General features: G+C 40.6%; 2 protein-coding genes across 5 annotated transcripts in view; one reads left to right on the plus strand and one right to left on the minus strand.

The window, feature by feature from the left end:
* The window catches only part of LOC137132474 (craniofacial development protein 2-like), a 35798-nt gene that overhangs the window by 9428 nt on the left and 1859 nt on the right, over nt 1-24511 (minus strand). For 3 of the 4 annotated variants that reach the window (XM_067514951.1, XM_067514950.1, XM_067514948.1), the window contains exon 1: nt 21955-24511. This exon is cut by the window's right edge and continues 1859 nt beyond it. The gene's annotated coding sequence lies outside the window, so the exon portion shown is untranslated. Of the gene's footprint in view, nt 1-17743; nt 21385-21954 lie in introns of those variants that run through there. The other variant, XM_067514952.1, reaches the window with a different exon arrangement.
* LOC137132812 (trace amine-associated receptor 8b-like) lies at nt 15106-17101 on the plus strand (the record flags this gene model as incomplete). The annotated part of the gene is made up of 2 exons (XM_067515802.1): nt 15106-16121; nt 16354-17101. Coding segments are annotated over exons 1-2 (918 nt in total), but the record flags the coding sequence as incomplete, so codon positions are not given.

The following is a 24511-nucleotide window of genomic DNA, read 5'->3' on the forward strand; positions in this document are numbered from 1 at the left end:
ATTTGGGGTTCTATGTGAAATTGTATCAGATTTTACTTCTCTTCTCAGGTTTTTTGTGTTGTTCCAGTGCAAACAAAAACAATAAGCATTTGAATAGCAAAACATTTTCAATTGGAACAATTTTCTGAGAGAAGGGTTGACTGTATGTTATTATTACATTACTATATTGTTCTATATTTCTTTACTTAAGCTGGTAAGTTGTTTATTAGAGATAGAGGAAGTAGAGGAAGTCATCCATTTGGTTTCCACAAGCTCCGCTCAACAATCATAATCCATTAAACAAAGTATCTTGTTCTTTTGTTTCGCCAGCTGTTTCAAATTGGCCTTTCTTGCGTGTATCTGACTTTTCAAAGAATTCTCCATGGCCTTAAGACTCGGCTTAACTGAATCAATTTCTCCTTATTATTATTATTATTATTATATTATTATTCACTGAATGGTAATCCACATGTTTAGTGCGAGTAGAGAGGTTTTTACTAACATTTATTCACTCCAGAGATCATTGTATGACAAAAACTGAACATTTATTGAATTCCACGTCACTCAGGGGAGTAACTCTACAGTACAGATTTACGAATAGTAGTTTCACGAACACGTTCACAAATCAATTCCACCGAACATGGTAAGAAACCGTGTGCATCCACAGCTACACACTGAATGTTTCACTTCTACCTTGTTGCACTCCCCACAGCTTTGTAGTCCATTCTTTCTGTCAGCTCTAATAGCTGAACTTAAATCTCTAATAGCTGTATCTTGTAGCTCCTATAGCAGTGTCTGTTCTTTTCAAAAACTGAGCTAAACTACTTCACTTGTAACAAACTTTCTAGATACATTATTTCTACGACAACTGGTTAAACAAATCTAAAAGGTAAACTTCAAAGGCTGCAGAGACCCTGGTTGGCTCATAAAGCTGTAGTGAATACTTTCTTCTAGAAGAGGCAGGAACATAGACTGACACGTAAGAAAGGAGGTAAAAGCACTCAGGTGGACCACATGTTGTGTAGACTCAGATCAGTAACTGCCAAGTTTTGGTAAGAGAGCGTAGCAAGACAACACAGGATGGTGGTGTGTAAAATGACCCTGGTGGTATGTTTCCTTCAAAATAATTTTTTTTCAACTTTCTGTCGTTTGAATGAAATGTGTATTGTGTGCACAAGTGAATAAGGAAGTGGAAATTAATGGAAAGTACCAGAAAGACTGAATGAACAGATGGCTTGGGGGGAGAACTTTACATGAAATTATATAGAGTTTGAGAAAGTAACTAGTGAGCAGGAGAACCTGATGTGTCACATTGGCCTAAAATGAGCACATGATGGAACTACATATTTATTTAATCAAACGTGTAAAGTATTATCTAATGCAGGAGACAGAGTATATAAACTCTAAGGTTTTGATGTTTGAGAGACACTTTTCATTTCCCGGAGGAAGAAGATAATCCAGAATCCAAGTTTATTGCCTTGGTCTTCTTTGGAGCTCCAGTGATTGCCTGGAGCATGGTTGAATAGGATAAGCATATGACTAAAGACAGTGGTCATACAAAACCTGCCAAAGTGCCCCCAATCACAGAGTGGGACTAGAAGCTCTCAGCAAACCTCACCTATGCACAGGTACCAAATTCGCAATCGTACAACCCGCTTCAGGCTTCAGAAAGGCTTTGATTGATACACCCCAGAGCTGATGCACAGAGATGGAGGATATGAAGAGATAACTGATAATCATTAAGCTCATTAAGGTGTGTGATAATAAGCATTATTTACAGTAAACCAGCATGGTATTACAGTTTTTACCAATTGCTTACACACATTTTCAAAACTAAGTCTCCTTTTTCAAAACTCTACACAAAATTCTGAAAACTGCACACACAAAATGCAAAATGCCATAAACACATGTCAGAATGAAGCATTTGCATCAAATGGCAAACACGTCTTTCATAATAATACATTTCTAGATAAACCATGTAAACACTGCTGTTCTAAATCTAAAGCTCTTTGGTCTTTCATAGGCTTATATCAACATTTCAATACAATGTTCTACTGTGAAAGTAATCCGCTGAGAGGGGTAACAAGTACACCTTGTAGCAGACCTTCACCTTTTAGATTTTTGTCCACCTGCTCCCTGCTCTCACTACAAATCAAAATGTCATCTGCAAACATTACATCCACGGAGATTCCTGTCTAACCTCATCTGTCAGCCTGTCCATCACCAGAGCAAACAAGAAGGGAACAGCACACCTCACCACTGTCTTACAGCTCTCATACATGTCCTGCACCACTCTAACATACTTCTCTGCCTCTCCAGACGTCCTCATACAATACCACAGCTCCTCTCTCGGCACCCTGTCATACGCTTTCTGTAAATCTACAAAGACAGAATGCTACTCCCTCTGACCTTCTCTGTACTTCTCCATCAGCTTCCTCAAGGCAAATACTGCATCTATTGTACTCTTTCTAGGCATGAAACCATATTGCTGCTCACAAATGCTCACTTCTGCCCTTAGCTTAGGTCAAAAAGTTTTAAACAAACAGTTTAAACTACTGTTGATAAAGAATCTCTCTTTCAGAGTAGGTAATGAATAAACCCCCAGAGAAAACCACAGTGGTGTGACAAATAATAACAGGCAAAAAGCAACATGTCATTATAACTTTGGAAATTTTGGAAAGAGAAGGAGAGACAGATATAGGGAGAGAGAGTTGGGGAGGGATACAGGTTAAAGCATAAATTGATAAATCAGTTGTCTGACAGAGTTTTAGTCAGAAGCTGTCAGGGCTGCAGCTTCTCCTCCTCCTCTCTCTGAGGATGGAGGATCAGGACAGAGCAGAGCTCTGCTTTCCACAACTCCTCAATGCCTCCTGCAGGAAACCAGAGATCAGTCAGTCTGACGCTGTCCTCAGGTATTTGCTGTACTTCTTCTCTGTGGTTCTCAACCTGCTCGTCATCATCTCAGTCTCCCTCTTCAAGCAGAGATAAACTCAGCAAAACTTACAATTGATTCATTTTATAAGTGTGAACAGTCTGATTTACAAGAAAATGTTACTCAGAGTTAGTGTGTAAATAACTTCACATCTTGACACCAGACGTATTTTCTGCTTTGCTGACAATGTTTTTGAATGTTAAATGTCCAGATGTGCCACATGTAAGACATAACACTTTACATTAATGTCTGATATTACATTACATGTCTTTGTCTCCCTGCAGGCAGCTGCACACACCCACCAACCTCCTCATCCTCTCTCTGGCTGTGTCAGACTCCCTCTTTGGGCTTGTGACACCATTAGAAACTCAACGGAAAACAGGCTGTTGGTTGGTTGGTGACCTCATGTGTTCTCTCTATGTTTATGTGGCCTCATTCTGTCTCTATGCCTCAATAGGAAACATGGTTTTTATATCAGTCGACCGCTATGTAGCTATTTGTGACCCTCTGCATTATTCCACCAGAGTCACTGTGACAAGAGTTAAAAAGTGTGTTTGTATTTGGTGGATCTGTTCTGTTGTCTACTACAGTATTTTATTTTATTTTTTTACAATCTGACTCAACGAGGTAAGTTTAATACCTGCTACGGAGAGTGTGTGACAAAAATTTACTACGTGGAAGCATTTTTTGAGTTAATTTTGACATTGATTACTCCAATCATTGTGATCATAATTCTGTATCTAAGAGTGTTTGTGACGGCTGTGTCTCAGGCTCGTGCCATGCGCTCTCATGTTGCATCAGTCACACTCCAGGATTCAGGGACTGTAATGACTAAGAAATCTGAGCTGAAAGCAGCCAGGACTCTGGGTGTTGTTGTACTTGTGTTTTTATTGTGTTTCTGCCCATATTACTGTCTCTCTCTTGTGCAAGTAGATGCTGCTTTACAAAGGAAAGCCCCTATAACTGGTTTAGCTGCACTCTCTGGTCCCTTTCTTGTGTATGTTAACCCCTGTCTGAACCCTGTGATCTACGCCTTGTTCTACCCCTGGTTTAGAAAAGCTATCAGACTCATTTTCTCTCTTCAGATACTGCAGCCTGGCTCCCGTGAGACCAACATGCTGTAAACAGAGTAAACAGACAGAGTGCAGTGACTGAAATGTGATCTGCTCTATGGACAAAGAAATTCACTGGTTCATGTTCTTCAGTGAGTGAATTCACAAATCCAAACAGTGAAAATGTGCAGTTCTTAAAGTTGTTACTGTCAGATAATTTGTTGGATTTTCTCCTGATTGAAGTGATGCTTCATTATTTCCAGTGATGGTGCTTATTATCAGTAACCAGTCATACACACTCCCTGCTGCAGATATCTAACCTGTGTATTTCCAGTGTGAGTCTGTCCTGTTTCTCATTCAGCTTCTGGTTACAAACAGTTTTTTCCTCTGTGTCTGTTTTCACAAGTACCACGATGTGACTTCTATTACACAGAACTAAATAAGAAATAAACTTTAAAAATGACAACTATGATGAATGTGCTACATTTTACAATCCGTCTTTCTTTCTCAAATGTGCATAAACGCTTACATGTGAACTATATTGAAAATATAAAATCAAGTGAAGTGAAAAAAGATGGTAACAGACTTTCCTTTCATTTAGAATACTGATAATATTTTTTATAATAATTTGTGTTTGATAACTTGCAGTTGGTTCATGTGGCATCAAGGTGTCATTGTAACCATAGTATTAAACTGCCTCAGACCAGAGAACACAACAGGAAGGTGTTGATGCAGGTTTGGACAGTGTCAGGGTTTTCAGAAATACACAAACTCAGTTCCTAAGTATTTGTGTAAAAAGTACTTCACTACAAGTATCATTTTAAATTCTCTACCCAAGTTTAGGTATTATATACATGCTGTAGTGGTCAATAAAAAAGAAACAAATATAAATCTTAAATCTAGTGCAGATTTGTTTCACACCTTATCTGTTCCACAGGCAACACTACAGCAGGTCACAGCAGGACATATACAGTCAGGTTCATAAATATTAAAACAGAAATAGTTTTTTAAGCATTTGACCTCTGTACACCAACAAAGTCTGCAGCTATGAGAGGCCTGTGTTAAGAGTAAAAGGCCTTTTATACACACTAAAGCTTTTTATATGCATAATGAACTGAGATCCTTGATCAGAAATGATGTCCAGGGGGAAGCTGTGGAGATTAAACAACTGTTGGAAAAGTACCTCAACTATTTTGGAAAACCAGGGAGAAAATAGTGGTGTAGCTTTCTAAAATAAACTACAGATGATTTTAATCACCGTGTCAAAGTGTTTTTCTATGTTGTATATCCACATTACCCTACTGGTGGCATTCCATCAGGAATGCAACGTGTTTACCCTGAACCAGGCTCATTAAATCCAACCTGCAGTTCATCGTTTCAACTACCATCGACATCTCATAGTCTTGTTCTCGTTCACACATCTTCTGTCATAACCCTGTGTTTATGTTGACTTTGACACTAGATTTCCTATAGATTGTCTCTGTCTTTCTAACTTTTTTATACATTTTCACTCACCCTGTCTCCTGAAAGGTTCCTATACCCCTACCTCTTTTTCTCTTGCTCTGTGAAACTGGCAGACTACAGTCAACAAGGTGAACTTAATTTCAGCTTTTTCTGTACAGTCAGCAGTTCATCTAGTGGCACCAACAGAAACCATAATCACTCCATAGAATAACTTCATCTCAGCTGCTCTTACCAGCAATTTCGTCTTTTCTCACACTCCTTGCCCATTAGGATGGAGATTAAACATCCAAGATGGCGGTGCAGTGGTAGCGCACAGTGTCACTTCGGAGCAGATTGGTGCTAAATTGTGTAGCCAACTTTGTGCAACCTTAATAACATATGGAAATAGGACCAACTGATGTCTGCACATACCGTTGCCACACCCTTTTTTTTGGATCATTAGTCTGCATGTTAATTTGACACAGGTTTTACGCTGGATGCCCTTCCTTATGCAACCCTCCCCAATTTCTACCGGGTTTGGAACCGGCACTGCACAGCTGGGGAGGGGAATGGGCGGTTGGGGGTTTATTGTTTTGCCTAGGGACACTTCGACATGTGGTTGGAGAGTGAGGGGTTGGGAACCTCAGACCCTTTGGTCAGTAGGCAGTCACTCTACCAACTACGCCACTGGCGCCCCCAATTACCGTTGCCAAACACTACTAGAAATCAAAAATGACAGCAGAGATATTCTGCATGATGATCTGCGAGAGACAGTTTTAACCATTCTGTAATTCATGTTACACTTTTTCCATTTTTGGCCTGGACCTTTGAAAATGTATGTAAAAAAATTTACTTCTTTGATTGTGTGCAGTTTTCCAGTGTGCAGCTACTAGTCCTACCAACCTGCCAAATGTTTTGTTGTTGCTTTGTTGCTCTTTTTCTTTTGTCTCTTCACTTTCCATTCACCCTAAGATGGCCGCCCATCCTGAGCCTGGTTCTGCTGGAGGTTTCTTCCATTAAAGGGAGTTTTTCCTCTCCACTGTTGCTTAGGGCTTGCTTAACGGGGAATTGTTGGGTTTCCTCTATACATCTTTCTAATCTTGACTTTACTGTGTAATAATTCAAGAACTTTATTTATCAAATATTGAACTTCAAAAGGGCCTTTGAAGACACCAATGTCCACACTCCACGAGCTCCCCACTGGAAGGATGAGCGTGTACGCCTCAGTCCATTCCAGATTAAAAACCTGGTTTTCTCTGTCAACCTTCCTGCATTTAGCACAAACTGCATTTGACACACTGACTCACAGTTTTGCCGCTTTTCTTTCACTTGTCTTCTCACTTCTCCCTTTATATTTTTCTCTCCCTTTCACTGTTTTCACTCTAATGCAGGTTTTCCATTCTTCTATATAGTAATTGCCTGTTGTTCTCTGCCTGTGATTGACTTACATTCGTACCTTGACCAATGCAAATCCTAATGCCTAAACCGATGGCAACAAGTACTGACCAATCAGAGACAGCTGTTGCTGACCAATTCAACAACAGCTTGTTCCTGTTGCTGAAAATAAATTAAAACTCAATGATATGTTGGTTCCAGCTACAGGTTAGAGTCTGGGTCTGGACCCAGACTGCTGTCCGCTTATTATTGACTGCTGGTCTAAATCATAGACTCCAAAAACACACATGAAAATGGGGTGGGACAAAAACCCTGGGTGGCCATGAAGGTATCAATAACTTAACAACTGTACTGATTTTATAGCCTCTCTGAGCCAGTTAGTGAGAACTGAAGAAGCTTTTGGATGAGAGGAGACAAATATTCAAAAACTACCAATAAGTCCAGTTGCCACTGAACAGCACCTCTGGGAGCTAGATATGACATATTTATACATGTTTTGTAGTTTGTAGCTTATTTTACAGACTTGTAAGTTTGTAAAGATTTGAAGGTAAAAGCCACAAAAGAATAATCTGCATGACTGATGTCAGAATTGATCTCCTTTTTAGGTGTGTACTTAACAACAGTATTATATCGTGGAGAAAACTACTGCAATACATACACAGGAGTAATGTTCTGAATATATTTAAGCCAAGTTGTTACTTAAAAAAATACATATAATTTCCCCAAAATCTAGTCAATTTACCGCGGCCGAGAAAGACCCATGTAGTGTGTATTCTTCAATTGCATTCTATCCTTCACACCAATTTAATGTTTAAGCCTCAGTAAACTGAGCAGTCATTGGTGATTACCTGAAAACAGGTAGCACATTATCATGTACTAGTGAAGCCAGTTTCTGAGTTCTAAAGTCTCTTAGTGAACTTTATCCACAGGGCTGCTGTCAGCTACACACTCAGAGAAATACATGTGTTGTACAATTGGTTATTTATATACTGTAGGTTTCTGTCGATCCATCTGTGACCACTTAGCCTGTTTAGCGTCACAGGGGAGCTCAAGAACTATCCCAGTTGTGATGAGGCAAAAGGCAAAGTACACCCTGGACAAGTCACAAGTCTTATCTCAGGCCAACACAGACAGAGGGAGGAGGAAACCCACAGAACTGATACAACATGCAAATTTCACAAAGGCCACATTTGATCAGGGACATGATCCCGCAACCTTCTAGCTATGGGGCAGCAGCAGTAACCACTCCACCACCTGTACGTTGTGGCATTTGGTGCTTTTACAGATAATCATGATGATGATAATGACTATTGAAATTTTTTACCCATTTCACTACAATACAGGCTGCACTAAAGGAACAAACTGTACACTGACAGCAATTATCCTTTATGTTTCCATGAAAAACAAAATGCTTTGTAACGTTTTATACAGTGAGAAACCAGGTTAATATGAAAAAAAAAAAACAGTTGCGACTAAACAAACATCATTTGAATGCTTGATGTTGCACAGTAACTAATTAGAAATCAGGTGATTGAAAAGGTCTTTCAATCTGTACTTGAATCAAACTTTCTTAGTGCAGTACTGCTGCTTCAGAGCAGTCTACTTGTAGTACCTTTTAGACATGTATTTGCACTTTTATTTGAGTACTCAGTTTGTATACTTCTTCCAACTCTGAAACTGTCCAAATGGGTCAACACCTTCCTGTTCTGTTCTCTGGTCTGAGGCAGATTATCACAATGGTTACACTGACACCGTGAGGCCACAGAAACAAACTTCATGTTATAAAACAGAAACTATTATTATTATTATTATTATTATTATTATTATTATTATTAGTCAGAAAAAAACATTTGTAATCAGAAGCTGAATGAGAAACAGGACAGACTCAGACTGGAAATACACAGGTTAGATATCTGCAGCAGTGTATGGCTGGTTACTGATAATAAGCACATCACTGGAAATAATGAAGCATCACTTCAATCAGGAGAAAATCCAACAGATTATCTGACAGTAACAACTTTAAGAACTGCACATTTTCACTGTTTGGATTTGTGAATTCACTCACTGAAGAACATGAACAAATGAGATTCTTTGTCCATAAAGCAGATCACATTTCAGTCACTGCACAGTCTCTGTTTACAGCATGTTGGTCTCACGGGAACCAGGCTGCAGTATCTGAAGAGAGAAAATGAGTCTGATAGCTTTTCTAAACCAGGGGTAGAACAAGGCGTAGATCACAGGGTTCAGACAGGGGTTAATACCCACAAGAAAGACGCCAATGGCTAGAGGTAAACCAATAAAATTGTCTTTCTCTTGTATAGTAGCAGCAATTTGTAGAAGACTGATGCAGTTACATGGGCAGAAACACATTAAAAACACAAATACAACAACACCCAGAGTCCTGGCTGCTTTCAGCTCAGATTTCTTAGTCATTACAGTCTCTGATTGCTGGAGTGTGACGGCTGCAACATGAGAGCGCATGGCACGAGCCTGAGACACAGCCGTCACAAACACTCTCATATACAGAATAATGATCACAGTGACTGGAGCCAGAAATGACAAAACAACATCAAGAACTCCTCCAATATAGTCAATGTATACATCACACTCTCCGTAGCAGAAATTGTATACACCTGGTTGTTCCAGAATATGTAGATAAAGTATACCACTGTAAACAACAGAACAGATCCACCACATACAAACACACATTTTAACTCTTGTCACAGTGACTCTGGTGGAATAATGCAGAGGGTCACAAATAGCCACATAACGGTCAACTGATATAAACACCATTTCTCCTATTGAAGAAGAGAAAGCGATCGAATTCACAAAACCATGTAGAGAACACATGATGTCACCAAGAAACCAACAGGCTGTTATTCGGTGAACTTCTAGCACTATGTCAAGCCCAGTAAGAAAGTCTGACACAGCCAGAGAGAGGAGGAGGAGGTTGGTGGGTGTGCGCAGCTGCCTGCAGGGAGACAAAGACATGTAATGTAATATCAGACATTAATGTAAAGTCATATGTCTTACATGTGGCACATCTGGACATTTAACATTCAAAAACATTGTCAGCAAAGCAGAAAATACGTCTGGTGTCAAGATGTGAAGTTATTTACACACTAACTCTAAGTAATATTTTCACTTATAAAAAGAATCAATTGTAAGTTTTGCTGAGTTTATCTCTGCCTGAAGTGGGAGACTGAGATGATGACGAGCAGGTTAAGAACCACAGTGAAAACACAGATGAAGTACAGCAAATACATGAGGACAGCGTCAGACTGATTGAGCTTTGGTTTCCTGCATGATGCATTGAGGAGTTGTGGAAAGCAGAGCTCTGCTCCGTCCTGATCCTCCATCCTCAGAGAGAGGAGGAGGAGAAGCTGCAGCCTTGACAGCTTCTGACTTAAACTCTGTCAGACAAACTGATTTATAAGTTTTTTTCTTAACCTCTGTCCCTCCCTTTTTTACTCACTCTCTCTCAACTCTGTCACTTATTCCCGTTTTTATATATAAATCCAAAGTTCAAAAACATGCACTTGAAATTATACAGAACTTTCACCTAAATTTATTTTAAAAAACATATTAGAATATATTTACATAAATTATAGTACCATTGCAATTATGGTAGTCTTGAAGTGTTTTTGAATTGTCATTTAATAGCCAAAAGAAAAAATCTAATTAAAATTTGATACTTATATTTCTGTCTGAAGGCTGTTTTATTAGATTGAGTCGTTTAAAGTGGAAAATGTTAATATATAATATTTTTTACACGTTTTTTGAGAAGGTGAACATTTTTATGATTAAGGAGAAATGTGTAATTTTTCATTGTAAAACACACTGCAAAAAAAATTATAATAAATTAAATGCATAAAAATCAATTTTACTACCAATCATTGACCTATCTCAGTGAAGAATAATTATAATAATCATATACTACAATTGTATTTTATGGAAATTGTTTTAGTTATTTTTTCTGGGGGGGGTGAGGGTACTGATGAAAAAACTGTGGAGCTACATATATATACACAGTATATAATAGCATTTAAAGGGTTAAAAACCCCAAAATAAAATTAATATTTGATATGTATATTTCAGGCTGATGTAGTTTTAAAAGTCTGGGTTGTTTAAAGTGGAAAACGATATTAATGCTTTTCTTAAGTTGACATTTTTGTCATTACGTACAAATGTGTTAGGATTTTGAAGGACCTCTCAAGGGTAAAAAATATGGTAAAAGCATAATGGTGTTATAATTTTAATAAATTCAGAAGTAACACATTTTAAATGCAATTCTGCTATTTAACATTTAAATCCAGTTGAAACACAATTAAATACACATTTTTACACTACTCTTTAAAACATACTGCTGAACTGTAGTTTAAATAATAAAACCTGGATCCTTATTTATTCTACACAGAAATTGTTTTTATTTTAGTCTTTTACATTCAAATCAGACAAACATTGTTTAAACCCTGTGTGTACAACACCTTGGCCATGTTTTTAGGAAAGAAGAAGAGGAAATGAATGCTGTCTTTAAATATAAGATAAACTTACCACAACCTGAACATTTTAGATTTCTGCAGATTTATCCTTATTTATGAGGCACATGTGTAAGTTATCAACAGCCTCAAGTTTAGTAGTTAAAACCTGCATCAACACTTTCCTGTTCTGTTCTCTGGTCTGAGGCATTTTAACACAATGGTTACACTGACTGCATGTTATCAAACACAAATCATTATTATTAGTCAGATTTCTAAAGTAAAGGAAACACATCCTGTTTCTCTTCAGTTGACTGAAATACTAATTCTCAGTCTCCTGCTCCTTTTCATGTCCTGCCATCTGTCTTTTGAATTCCTCTCTTTGTTGGGACTATTATTGACCAACATTAATCCACCCAGTCTGTTACCATCTGCTTTCAATTCACTTAATATTTTATCTTCAATATAGTCTGTTGGACATTCATCATAATTGTTGTAATTTTCAAAGTTTGCTTCTTATTTAGTTCTGTGTAACAGAAGTCACTGTGTGGTGCTTGTGAAAACAGACACAGAGGAAAAAACTTCCAGCTGAAGCTGAAGGAGAAACAGGACAGACTCACACTGGAAATACACAACTTAGATACCTGCAGCAGGGAGTGTGTATGACTGGTTACTGATAATAAGCACATCACTGGAAATAATGAAGCATCACTTCAATCAGGAGAAAATCCAACAGATTATCTGACAGTAACAACTTTAAGAACTGCACATTTTCACTGTTTGGATTTGTGAATTCACTCACTAAAGAACATGACCCAGTGAATTTCTTTTTCCATAGAGCAGATCACATTTCAGTCACTGCACAGTCTCTTTTTTACAGCATGTTGGTCTCACGGGAGCCAGGCTGCAGTATCTGAAGAGAAAAAATGAGTCTGATAGCTTTTCTAAACCAGGGGTAGAACAAGGCGTAGATCACAGGGTTCAGACAGGGGTTAACATACACAAGAAAGGGACCAGAGAGTGCAGCTAAACCAGTTATAGGGGCTTTCCTTTGTAAAGCAGCATCTACTTGCACAAGAGAGAGACAGTAATATGGGCAGAAACACAATAAAAACACAAGTACAACAACACCCAGAGTCCTGGCTGCTTTCAGCTCAGATGTCTTAGTTACATTACATTACAGTCCCTTAATGCTGGAGTGTGACGGCTGCAACATGAGAGCGCATGGCACGAGCCTGAGACACAGCCGTCACAAACACTCTCAGATACATTAACATAACGTAATTAACAAATATCCCACACATTCCCTAGCAGGACCAATACTTACGTGGTTGAATAAGATCTTCTTCTTTTGCTTTCGGCTGTTCCCTTTCAGGAGTTGCCACAGCAAATCATGTGGCTCCATCTAACCCTGTCCTCTGCATCCTCTTCACTCACACCAATTAACTTCATGTCCTCTCTCACTACATCCATAAATCTCCTCTTTGGTCTTCCTCTAGACCTCCTGCCTGGAAACTCCAACCTCAGCATCCTTCTACCGATATATATCACAATTTCTTCTCTGAACATGTCCAAACCACCTCAATCTGGGGTCTCTGACTTTATCTCCAAAACATCTAACATGAGCTGTCCCTCTGATGCCCTCATTCCTGATCCTGTCCATCCTCGTCACTCCCAAAGAGAACTTCAACATCTTAAGCTCTGCTACTTCCAGCTTTGCCTCCTGTCTTTTCTTCGGTGCCACACTCTCTAAGACGAACAACATCTCTGGTCTCACCACCGTCTTGAACACCTTTCCTTTCATTCTCGCTGATACTCTTTCATCACACAACACAACTGACACTTTTCTCTACCCGCTCCAACCTTCCTGCACTCGCCTCTTCACCACACTCTCCGTTGCTCCAAACCGTTGACCCTAAGTACTTAAAGTCCTGCACCTTCTTCACCTCTGCTCCCTGTAACCTCACCATTCCACTTGGGTCACTCTCATTGACACATGCATGTATTCTGTCTTGCTGCGGCTCAGCTTTATTCCTCGGTTTTTCAGAGCAGACCTCGACCTCTCTAGATTTTCCTCCACCTGCTCCCACTACAAATCACAATGTCATCTGCAAACATCATAGTCCATGGAGATTCCTGTTTAACCTCATCTGTCAGCCTGTCCATCACCAGAGCAAACAAGAAGGGGCTCAGAGCTGATCCTTGATGCAGACCCACCTCCACCTTGAACTCCTCTGTCACACCTACAGCACCTCACCACTGTCTTACAGCTCTCATACATGTCCTGCACCACTCTAACATACTTCTCTGCCACTCCAGACGTCCTCATACAATACCACAGCTCCTCTCTCTGCACCGTGTCATACGCTTTCTCTAAATCTACGAAGACACAATGCAACTCCCTATGACCTTCTCTGTACTTCTCCATCAGCATCCTCAAAGCAAATACTGCATCTGTTGTTCTCTTTCTAGGCATTAAACCATATTGCTGCTCACAAATGTTCACCTCTGTCCTTAGCCGAGCTTCCACTACTCTTTCCCACAACTTCATTGTGTGGCTCATCAGCTTTATTCCTCTGTAGTTGCCACAGTTCTGCACATCTCCCTTGTTCTTAGAAATAGGCACGAGTACACTTCTCCTCCAGTCCTCTGACATCCTCTCACTCTCCAAGATCTTGTTAAACAAACTAGTCAGAAACTCTACTGCCACCTCTCCTAGACACTTCCATACCTCCACAGGTATGTCATCAGGACCAACTGCCTTTCCGCTCTTCATCCTCTTCAACGTCCTCCTCAATTCACTCTTACTAATCTTTGCTACTTCCTGCTCCACACCAGTCACCTCTTCTACTCTTCGTTCCCTTTCATTTTCCTCATTCATCAACTCTTCAAAGTTCTCTTTCCATCTTCCCATCACACTCCTGGCACCTGTCAATATATTTCCATCCTTATCTTTAATCACACTAACCTGCTGCACATCCTTCCCATCTCTATCTCTTTGTCTGGCCAACCTGTACAAATCCACCTCTCCCTCTTTGGTGTCCAACCTAGTATACAAGTCCTCATATGCTCTTTGTTTGGCCTTTGCTACCTCTACCTTCACCTTATGCTGCATCTCCCTGTACTCCTGTCTACTCTCTTCAGTCCTCTCAGTGTCCCACTTCTTCTTAGCTAACCTCTTTCTCTGTATACACTCCTGAACTTCTTCATTCCACCACCGTCTCCTTGTCCACTGTCGTCTTTCCAGATGACACACCGAGTACCCTCCTACATGAAATCTGCACCAATCACCACTCTCTCACCTCTGGAGATGCTCTGCATCACTTCATCTAACTCACTCCAGAATTTCTCCTTCTCTTCTAACTCACATTCTACCTGTGGGGCATAACCACTACCAACGTTGAACATCACGTCTTCAATTTCCAGCTTCAGACTCATCAACCTGTCTGATACTCTTTTCACCTCTAGAACATTCCTCACAAACTTCTCTTTCAGGATAACGCCTACCCCATTTCTCTTCCTATCCGACTAATGATAAAACATCTTGAACCGTGTTCCTAAGCTTCTAGCCTTGCTACCGGTCCACCTGGTCTCCTGGACAGACAGTATATCCACCTTCCTTCTCTGCATCATGTCAATGAACTCTCTAGCCTTCGCTGTCACAGTAACCAACATTCAAAGTCCCAACTGTCTTGGCTTTACTCTTCTCTCTCTGCCTACAGACATGCCTTCCTCCTCGGCTTCTTCAACCAAATTCCAAAAGCAATCTGTAGTTCAACAGCAACGGTGGCAGTCATTAACCTGGGGTGTGACCTATCTGGTATGGAATATTCAGATTCAGTTTGAAATACATGATTTGCATATTTAATTTGGCATGTGTTTTATGCCAGATGTCCCTCTGCATTTATCCAGACTTGGGACTTGGGAAGAAGACACTGTCTTGTGCCTCCTAAGTACATCAGGAGCAACTTGGGGTTCAGCGTCTTGCCCAAGGACACTTCGACACATAACTGGAACTAGAGATCAAACCACTGAGCGTGTGGTACGTGGATGAATGCTTACCAGCTAAGCTACAGCTGCCGCAAATGATTTCTAATTTGAATCATCGCTGATTATGGTCAGTTTGTAGAATGTTGGAATCAAACTCGACTTATTGGTATTTAAATTCTCCACTCTCCCAGCTCACCATTACACCACTGTGGAATACTCTGGTGGGCTATATTCCAAATATGACAGCAGCTGTCTGGTAGATCCGATTTAAAACTGGTATATACCAAGAAGTTCTTAATGCCTCAGTTGTTGTTGACAGTAGGATTAGGTACTGTGGATGAGGAGAACTGCAGGTTGGAATTTGAAACACATTGCTGTCAATCCTCACTTTTCAGTAAAAAAATAACACTCATTTTTGCGGTGACAATCTTGAATGAAAAATTACTTGAGTTTCAATGAAAATAGAGCTAAGAGCAAACATTAATTACATCAGAACTGGGAAAAAAGGGGAGGAAAAAAATGGAAAAGAGAAAGAAAGAATGGGAAAAAGTCATAGAGATGAGAGAGAGTGAGAAAGAAAGGGAGGGACAGAGGTTAAGAAAAAACTGATAAATCAGTTGTCTGACAGAGTTTTAGTCAGAAGCTGTCAGGGCTGCAGTTTCTCCTCCTCCTCTCTCTGAGGATGGAGGACCAGGACAGAGCAGAGCTCTGCTTTCCACAACTCCTCAATACTTCCTGCAGGAAACCAAAGATCAGTCAGTCTGATGTTGTCCTCATGTATTTGACATTCTTTATCTCTGTGTTCACTGTGGTTCTCAACCTGCTCGTCATCATCTCAGTCTCCCACTTCAGGTAAAGATAAACTCAGCAAAACTTACAATTGATTGAAAGTGTGAAAAGTCTGATTTACAAGAAAATGTTACTTAGAGTTAGTGTGTAAATAACTTCACATCTTGAAACCAGACGTATTTTCTGCTTTGCCAACAATGTTTTTGAATGTTAAATGTTCAGATGTGCCACATGTAAGACATATCACTTTACATTAATGTCTGATATTACATTACATGTCTTTGTCTCCCTGCAGGCAGCTGCGCACACCCACCAACCTCCTCCTCCTCTCTCTGGCTGTGTCAGACTCCCTCTTTGGGCTTATGACACTAGTAGAAGCTCAGAGACAAACAACGTGTTGGTTACTTGGTGATCGAATGTGTTCTCTACATGTTTATGTGAGCTCGATCTGTTTCTGTGCCTCAGTAGGCGACATGTTGCTCATATCCGTCGACCGCTATGTGGCTATTTGTGACCCTCTGCATTATTCCACCAGAGTCACTGTGACAAGAGTTAAAATGTGTATTTATATGTGTTGGATCTGTTCTGCTATCTACTACGGAGTCACTATAAAAGATACTCTGGCTCAACCAGGTATGTATAATTCCTGCGATGGACAATGTGTGATTTCAATGGACTATATTGCAGGAGTTTTTGATCTTGTTTTGTCATTTATTGCTCCAATCACTGTGATCATAATTCTGTATCTGAGAGTGTTTATGACGGCTGTGTCTCAGGCTCGTGCCATGCGCTCTCATGTTGCAGCCGTCACACTCCAGCATTCAGGGACTGTAATGACTAAGAAATCTGAGCTGAAAGCAGCCAGGACTCTGGGTGTTGTTATAGTTGTGTTTTTAATAAGTTTCTGCCCTTATTACTGTCTCTCTCTTACACTACATGGCACAGATTTACCTGCAACCTCTGGTGTCTTTATGTTGTGTATCAGTCCCTGTCTGAACCCTGTGATCTACGCCTTGTTCTACCCCTGGTTTAGAAAAGCTATCAGACTCATTTTCTCTCTTCAGATACTGCAGCCTGGCTCCCGTGAGACCAACATGCTGTAAACAGAGACTGTGCAGTGACTGAAATGTGATCTGCTCTATGGACAAAGAAATTCATTTGTTCATGTTCTTCAGTGAGTGAATTCACAAATCCAGACAGTGAAAATGTGCAGTTCTTAAAGTTGTTGCTGTCAGATAATCTGTTGGATTTTCTCCTGATTGAAGTGATACTTCATTATTTCCAGTGATGGTGCTTATTATCAAAAAAACAAAAATAAAAAACTATTTAAAACAACTTACTATCACAGTTGCTACCTACTACCAAACAGGTCACTAACATGACATTTGTGCTGTGTCCTTGTTTATAATTAGATTTAAATCACAAGGAAAATCACACATGTATCCTTTTAATGAACACAAAATTTTAAGTGTCCAGTTTAAGTTTGTATAATTTTTGTAGCATTTTAAGAATAAATTATTAGTATTAGTCTTGATGTTATAAATGTCTTAGCTTCTTGGACTTAAATTTGTATTGTTTTGTTACTTCCCAAATTAAAGTAAAAAAGCGTTCCATTTTCAATGAGAACTGTTTATGAGGTTTTTCATCTGGGTTGTAATTCTCCAACCATGACAGAGACAGGGTGTGTAACCAAATTTAATTCCATAGATGAGTAACGGCCTACCTTTTTTTGGCAATAGGAAAAAGGTGTTAAATAACTAAACTATTGTTTGAATGTATAATAAACTGATTTTATAGTCACCATATGCTCAGGAATATCAGTAAATCCAGTCCTTAATCTTCTTGTCTAAAAATGAATCTTATTTTTTGTTGGTTTAATTCAATAAAATGTTTGTAAATAGATCACAAATGAAAAAATATTTTTAATCAGCCAAAAAGAACTAATCTTTTATGTTTTCCCTATTGACTTGCCTTGTACCTCACTTGTAAGTGGAAGGGTCTTTAACTGTGTAATGAAAACGTGACTTCTTCCAAAATATATCGTCATATGGGATACTTCCTAATTTAAGACGCGTATTGCCGCCTCCGCTTTTGTTCAGAGCTACAGTAACAACAAATTCCAGCTCATCATTAGTAAGTGTTGTGTAATTACGTTGCATCACCTGAGCAATATGTTCCAGAAACATGTCTGTATTCTACTGATCGTCGGGGCGTAATGCAGTTTGAATATCAATTGCCAGTGAAGGCCCTGTTAGCGCTGTATTTAAACAATTATCTAAAGTTTAATTTGCATTGCATGATTTATCACATCTCTTAACATGTTTCTAATTCTATGTGGTACAAGAGGCAGGTTGCTTAAACCGATGTCACACAGGTCCACATGCTGACAAGGCTCCACAGAATTAAATGTTGGTATCCCTCTAATCTAATCGATTCCCTGTCTGACTGTCTCAGAGAACCCTTCGTACCCATCATCCCCTCCTGACTGTGTAATAAGCGCTCCATCCACCCAGTATCAGAGCTGCTCTGGCCTATCACCCTGTCACACATCTGTCTGTTACACCCCTTCCTTTCTGACCGTTAATCACTTCATCCACCCTGTCAGTATTAGAGAAGGTCTGTCATATCACCCCATTATTTATGCTCTGCTCCCACCGTCTCATAATTTGGAGCATCTGACTGTCCGACAAATCCCTGCTACTTTCCATTATATCCATATCCAAAAGTTCATCTAACAATTGCTGGTAAACTCTACTCTGCTTAACCAAGCACTCTGTCACCATAGCAATATCAGAGTCATTGCCTGGCGGCCTAGTTGTGCCTCTCTGTGCCACTGTGATACGGAAACACATTGAAATGACATTTCATTATCATCATCATTAACATTGCTGATGCTGTGGACATGTGTGGTGGCACCTTCTAGTGATTTAAATATTTTTCTCGGAGGCCCCATGTTCTTATCATGTGGTGAATAATTAATTATTTGTACACTCTCCCTCCCTTCTTTAACTCACGTAGCATCTGGGACAATATGTAAAGATGAGTGCTGTTTTCAGGTGTAAGGTTATCAATGCACCCTGTGTGCTGGTTTAAAGAGTCTGTGATGGTTTTATTAATTTCAATTCAATTCAACTTTATTTATATAGCGCCAATTTACAACAAAGTTATCTCAAGGCACTTTACAGAATAAAGTCAAGATTATAGAGATGTATAAAGAGAACCCAAAAATTCCCCCTTGAACAAGCTCTAGGCAACAGTGAAGAGGAGTGAGAGTTAGTATTTCAGTCAACTGAAGAGAAGCAGGACTGGTTTCCCTTACTTTTGAATTGTGACCAATATTACTACTAATTAATTTGTTTGATAACATGCAGTTTGTCCCTGTGGCCTCAAGGTGTCAGTGTAACAATTCTGTGAAACTGTGTTAGACAAGAGCGCAATACAGGAAGGAAGTGATGCAGGTTTAAACAGTGTCAGAGTTTTTAAAAAATAACAGAAGCTCAATTCTCAGGTACTTGCCTGAAAGTAATGCATTACAGGTAATACCATTTTTAAATTAATTTTTAAAGTACTAAGTGCGTGTTTGTAAGTCCAAAAATAACAGTACTGCATTCACTCATGGAGATACTCATCATGGGTTTGTGCATAGTCTGGGATTTGATCTGGGATACTTATGTGATGCTTTACTCATTTAGCCACCGCTATTGCAAGACTGTGAAAACCGCATTACTTTTAACTGGATATACATGTCAGCTGTCCAAAGAAAGCAGACTGCCGAGTTCAAGATAATGTACACTCCCCCTCAAAAGTATTGGAAGCCATTTCCTTTATTTTTTGTTGTAAACATTTGGGTTTCACATTAAAAGATGAATGAGAAATGAGATTTCAGGTCTTTTTCCACGTTTTTACATGTGCATCTGATACAGAACTTAGCACAAACTAGCACCTTTTGTCTGAACACTTCTCGTTCCTTTTCATTTTCCTCATTCATCAACTCTTCAAAGTTCTCCTTCCATCATCCCATCACACTCCTGGCACCTGTGAATACATTTCCATCCTTATCTTTAATCACACTAACCTGCTGCACATCCTTCCCATCTCTGTCTCTTTGTCTGGCCAACCTGTACAAATCCACCTCTCCCTCTTTAGTGTCCAACCTAACATACAAGTCCTCATATGCTCTTTGTTTGGCCTTTGCCACCTCTAACTTCACCTTGCGCTGCATCTCCCTGTACTCATGTCTACTCTCTGCATCATGTCAACAACTCTCTAGTCTTCCCTGTTATAGTCCCAACATTCAAATAAATACTCTCAGTCCTACGAGGTTTCCTCTTTTCTCTCTGCCTATGAACACGCCTTCCTCCTCTCCTTCTTTGACCAACAGTAGCCCAATTTCCATCGGCACGCTGTACGTCAACACAACCGGTGGCGGTCGTTGTTTCTGGCCTGACCACTCAAGTGTCTCACAACTGTGGAAATTAGGTGTGTGGGCTACTCTATTGCCTCCAGAATAAAATGCATATCCCGTATCCAATCATCCATGAGCATCTTGCTGTCAGCATTACTATTGAATACTTAGAAATTCTTAACTTGAGTTTGCCCCCCCATGAAATATCTGTTGGAGGTCTGCTTTAGCTGTGGCTGAATAAGGCAGAGGAGGCAGGGGCAGCTGGATGGTTCATGAAGAGCATCTCTGGTTGAAATGACTGTGGCAGGCTGGGAGGGAGCTGTGGAGCTGTGGGCTCTAAGACATCATCTGGGGGGTGGGGAACAAGACTTGTCATAATTGTAGCTGCCAGCTGGAGTATACAGTAGAGCTGTCAGCTGATTAGTAATCTGGCTGAAATTTTGGCCCAAGGGAGCTGGTGTGGTCCAAGTAGGGTCAGGAAGGCTGCATCGAAGCTCCCAAACCCCACGGCAAGGATAGAGCGGCTGGAGTAGTGTGGTTGTCATAAGCTAAGTTCTCAGGGCAGTGAGGTGAGTTGTGGGCCCGGTTCTGGGCTTTGGAGCTGCTCATTTGTCTCTACTGCAGTACTGCCCTGCAGATGAAAGTCAGTAAGCCTGGTGGTGTGGTTAGTCAGCCTGGGTCTCACTGCCTGCTCCGGGCTCGCCCTCTCTGCTTCACTTAAAGGGCACTGTGGTGTCCTCTCTAGGTCATGTTTGTGGCCAGCTGCAGAGATGGGGCACAGTATCCTTCCAGCCTTTATCAAGCTCTAGCTTCCAGCAGCAATTTAGGAGTGATTTCTGTTTATTGATTTTTTTTTAACCAATAAATGTATTTGTTAGTTCAGTCCCTCTCACGGTCTCCTCACTTGGGTCCGCCTTTGCACTAAATTGTGACACAATACACATTTGTCAAACATATCACTTCAGATTCCCCATTTTCAACATACCACTGACTTTCATATTCACCTACTGGTCCTACACTTACGTGTGCTGTGCAGTGTAGTGACTTATGACGTTGGAATGTTTCTGCTTGTGTGTGTGTAAAGTCTGTAAGCTGCTGTGTAACAGGCATGTTGTCAACAAGCTGCCAATTATATGCATATTGTGAATGGATGTTAATCATCTGATTGAGCTGTGATAGATATCTTTCATTTCACTTTGATTCCATCAATGGTTGAACATGGCACTATGCCAATTTTACACATTAAATCTTTACTCAGATTTACTGGACAGTTTTGTGACATTATGAATAAGTGTTGAGCAGTTTTCTAAAACAGGTTTTCCACTAGCACCTATTGTAAGACATGATCTACCACTCAATATGGGAGGACTTGGTAATGACCCAGTCTTCAGAACAGAGCTTGTAGCTCCTGAATCAACCAAGAAGGTTTTCAACCAAATCAACCAGATCATATCTGGGTTTTATTTTTGCGTGTGTGAATCTGCGGGTTACCTGATCTGATGTCTGCTCCTCTATAGGTGTCACCTGATCCAGTGTCTGCTCCCCCTGCTCTCCCATCAGTCAGCCTGTTTCTTATTCACAGAGCAGTCTCTTGCCCAGTTGCCCTTCTCACCACACTGGTAACAAGCTTCTGGGTGATGGTGGTATCGTCTTCTTCCCAGGCCACGTCCCCTTCTTTGTCCTCGGCCACGAGCAGTCATGTTGGCCATAACACTGAACATGGTGTATTGTGCAGAATCAACCTTATGTTGGCGCCTCTGTTTCTTTTGTTTTTCATTCTGTGTCTCTTCTGCGTGTTCTGCATGTTGCAGAATGTCTCTAAGTGGACAGATATTCCAAGTCAAAAAACTCTGTTTCACTGACTCAGCAATTTCTGGTTTCATTCTGTTTAGAAATGCATCCTTCATGTGGGCCTCACAGGCACTCATGGGGTTCCTTCCCAGTCCATCCTCTGGTGGAACATGACCACTGTGGATGTCATATGCCTTAGTTCTGAGCGAGAAATGCTCCCACAAACTCATTTGGCTCCTGCTGTATGGCACTGATCACACTCATGTCTTGCTTAAGTGGAAACTTTGCTTGCACACACTGCACCTGTAGTAATATAGCGTTTCTGGATAAAGTATTGTCTTCGTGTTCCCAGTCTTGCTCCTTCAGACAAAGCTTCAGATTAGAGTTGGTAAACAAGTGTCTGACTATGTGAAAATCACATCCCAGCTGTCATTTCAACAGGCGTTCCATTTCCTGAAAGGTTGGTTTGTAGTCCTGCACCATTTTCTGGAAGTCCTCTCCCCACTTGTCAGCATTTCTTTTTGAGTGGGTGACTTTTTCTTCTTTAATTTCCAATTCTGTGCATGGGCAAAAAACAAGTTGGGGGCCATGAACTCCTCTAACACTGTCCTGGGGAAAGTGGGGACATGCATATCAACTCTTTTCTGTTCTTCAAGATTGGGGGGAAAGTTGTGTCCAGTAGTGATGCATCAGAAGCATTGCCCCTCTGTGCTCTTCATGTGGCTGCTTCATTTTCTGATGGGGGAGGGCTGGCTTGGATTTCCTCCTGCTCTGCTGCTTGGCTCTGATATGGTGGGGGAGGCGGTGGAGGACCAGAGTCCAAATCTGGATCCACCTTATGGAACTCAGACAAAACACATACAGAGGATCAGTGTCTGAACAATATTTTGGTCTAGTTTATCTTTTAACTGGGCAAACTATCAGCTACTCAGACAATTAGTTACAACCACCCTTACACTCTTTTGAAATTTCTTCACATAATGGTGATAATAATACATATATATATATATACACATATATGTACATATACACATACATACATATACACAGACATATATATGTATATATACATACATATAAATCATGTGCCTCCATCTAACTCTATCCTCTGCATCCTCTTCACTCACACCAACTAACTTCATGTCCTCCCTCACTACGTCCATAAATCTCCTCTTTGGTCTTCCTCTAGATGTCCTGCCTGGCAGCTCCAACCTCAGCATCCTTCTACCGATATATTCACAATGTCTTCTCTGAACATGTCCGAACCACCTCAGTCTGGACTCTCTGACTTTATCTCCAAAACATCTAACATGAGCTGTCCCTCTGATCCCCTCATTCCTGATCCTGTCCATCCTCGTCACTCCCAAAGAGAACCTCAACATCTTAAGCTCTGCTACCTCCAGCTCTGCCTCCTGTCTTTTCTTCAGTGCCACTGTCTCTAAGACGAACAACATCTCTGGTCTCACCACCGTCTTGAACACCTTTCCTTTCATTCTCGCTGATACTCTTTTATCACACAACACACCTGACACTTTTCTCGACCTGTTCCAACCTGCCTGCACTCGCCTCTTCACCTCTTTTCCACACTCTCCGTTGACCCTAAGTACTTAAAGTCCTGCATTTTATTCACCTCTGCTCCCTGTAACCTCACCATTCCACCTGGGTCCCTCTCATTGACACACATGTATTCTGTCTTGCTGCGGCTAAGCTTCATTCTTCTGTTTTCCAGAGCAGACCTCCACCTCTCTAGATTTTCCTCCACCTGCTCCCTGCTCTCACTACAAATAACAATGTCATCTGTAAACATCATAGTCCATTCTTGACTAACCTCATCTGTCAGCCTGTCCATCACCAGAGCAAACAAGAAGGGGCTCAGAGCTGATCCTTGATGCAGACCCACCTCCACCTTGAACTCCTCTGTCACAACTACAGCTCCTCACCACGGTCTTACAGCTCTCATACATGTCCTGCACCACTCTAACATACTTCTCTGCCACTCCAGATGTCCTCATACAATACCACAGCTCCTCTCTCTGCACCGTGTCATACGCTTTCTCTAAATCTACGAAGACACAATGCAACTTCCTATGACCCTCTCTGTACTTCTCCATCAGCATCCTCAAAGTAAATACTGCATCTGTTGTACTCTTTCTAGGCATGAAACCATATTGCTGCTCACAAACGGTCACCTCTGCCCTTAGCCTAACTTCCACTACTCTTTCCCACAACTTCATTGTTTGGCTCATCAGCTTTATTC

This window comes from Channa argus, chromosome 9 (genome assembly GCF_033026475.1).
Source record: "Channa argus isolate prfri chromosome 9, Channa argus male v1.0, whole genome shotgun sequence".
Lineage (NCBI taxonomy): Eukaryota > Metazoa > Chordata > Actinopteri > Anabantiformes > Channidae > Channa > Channa argus.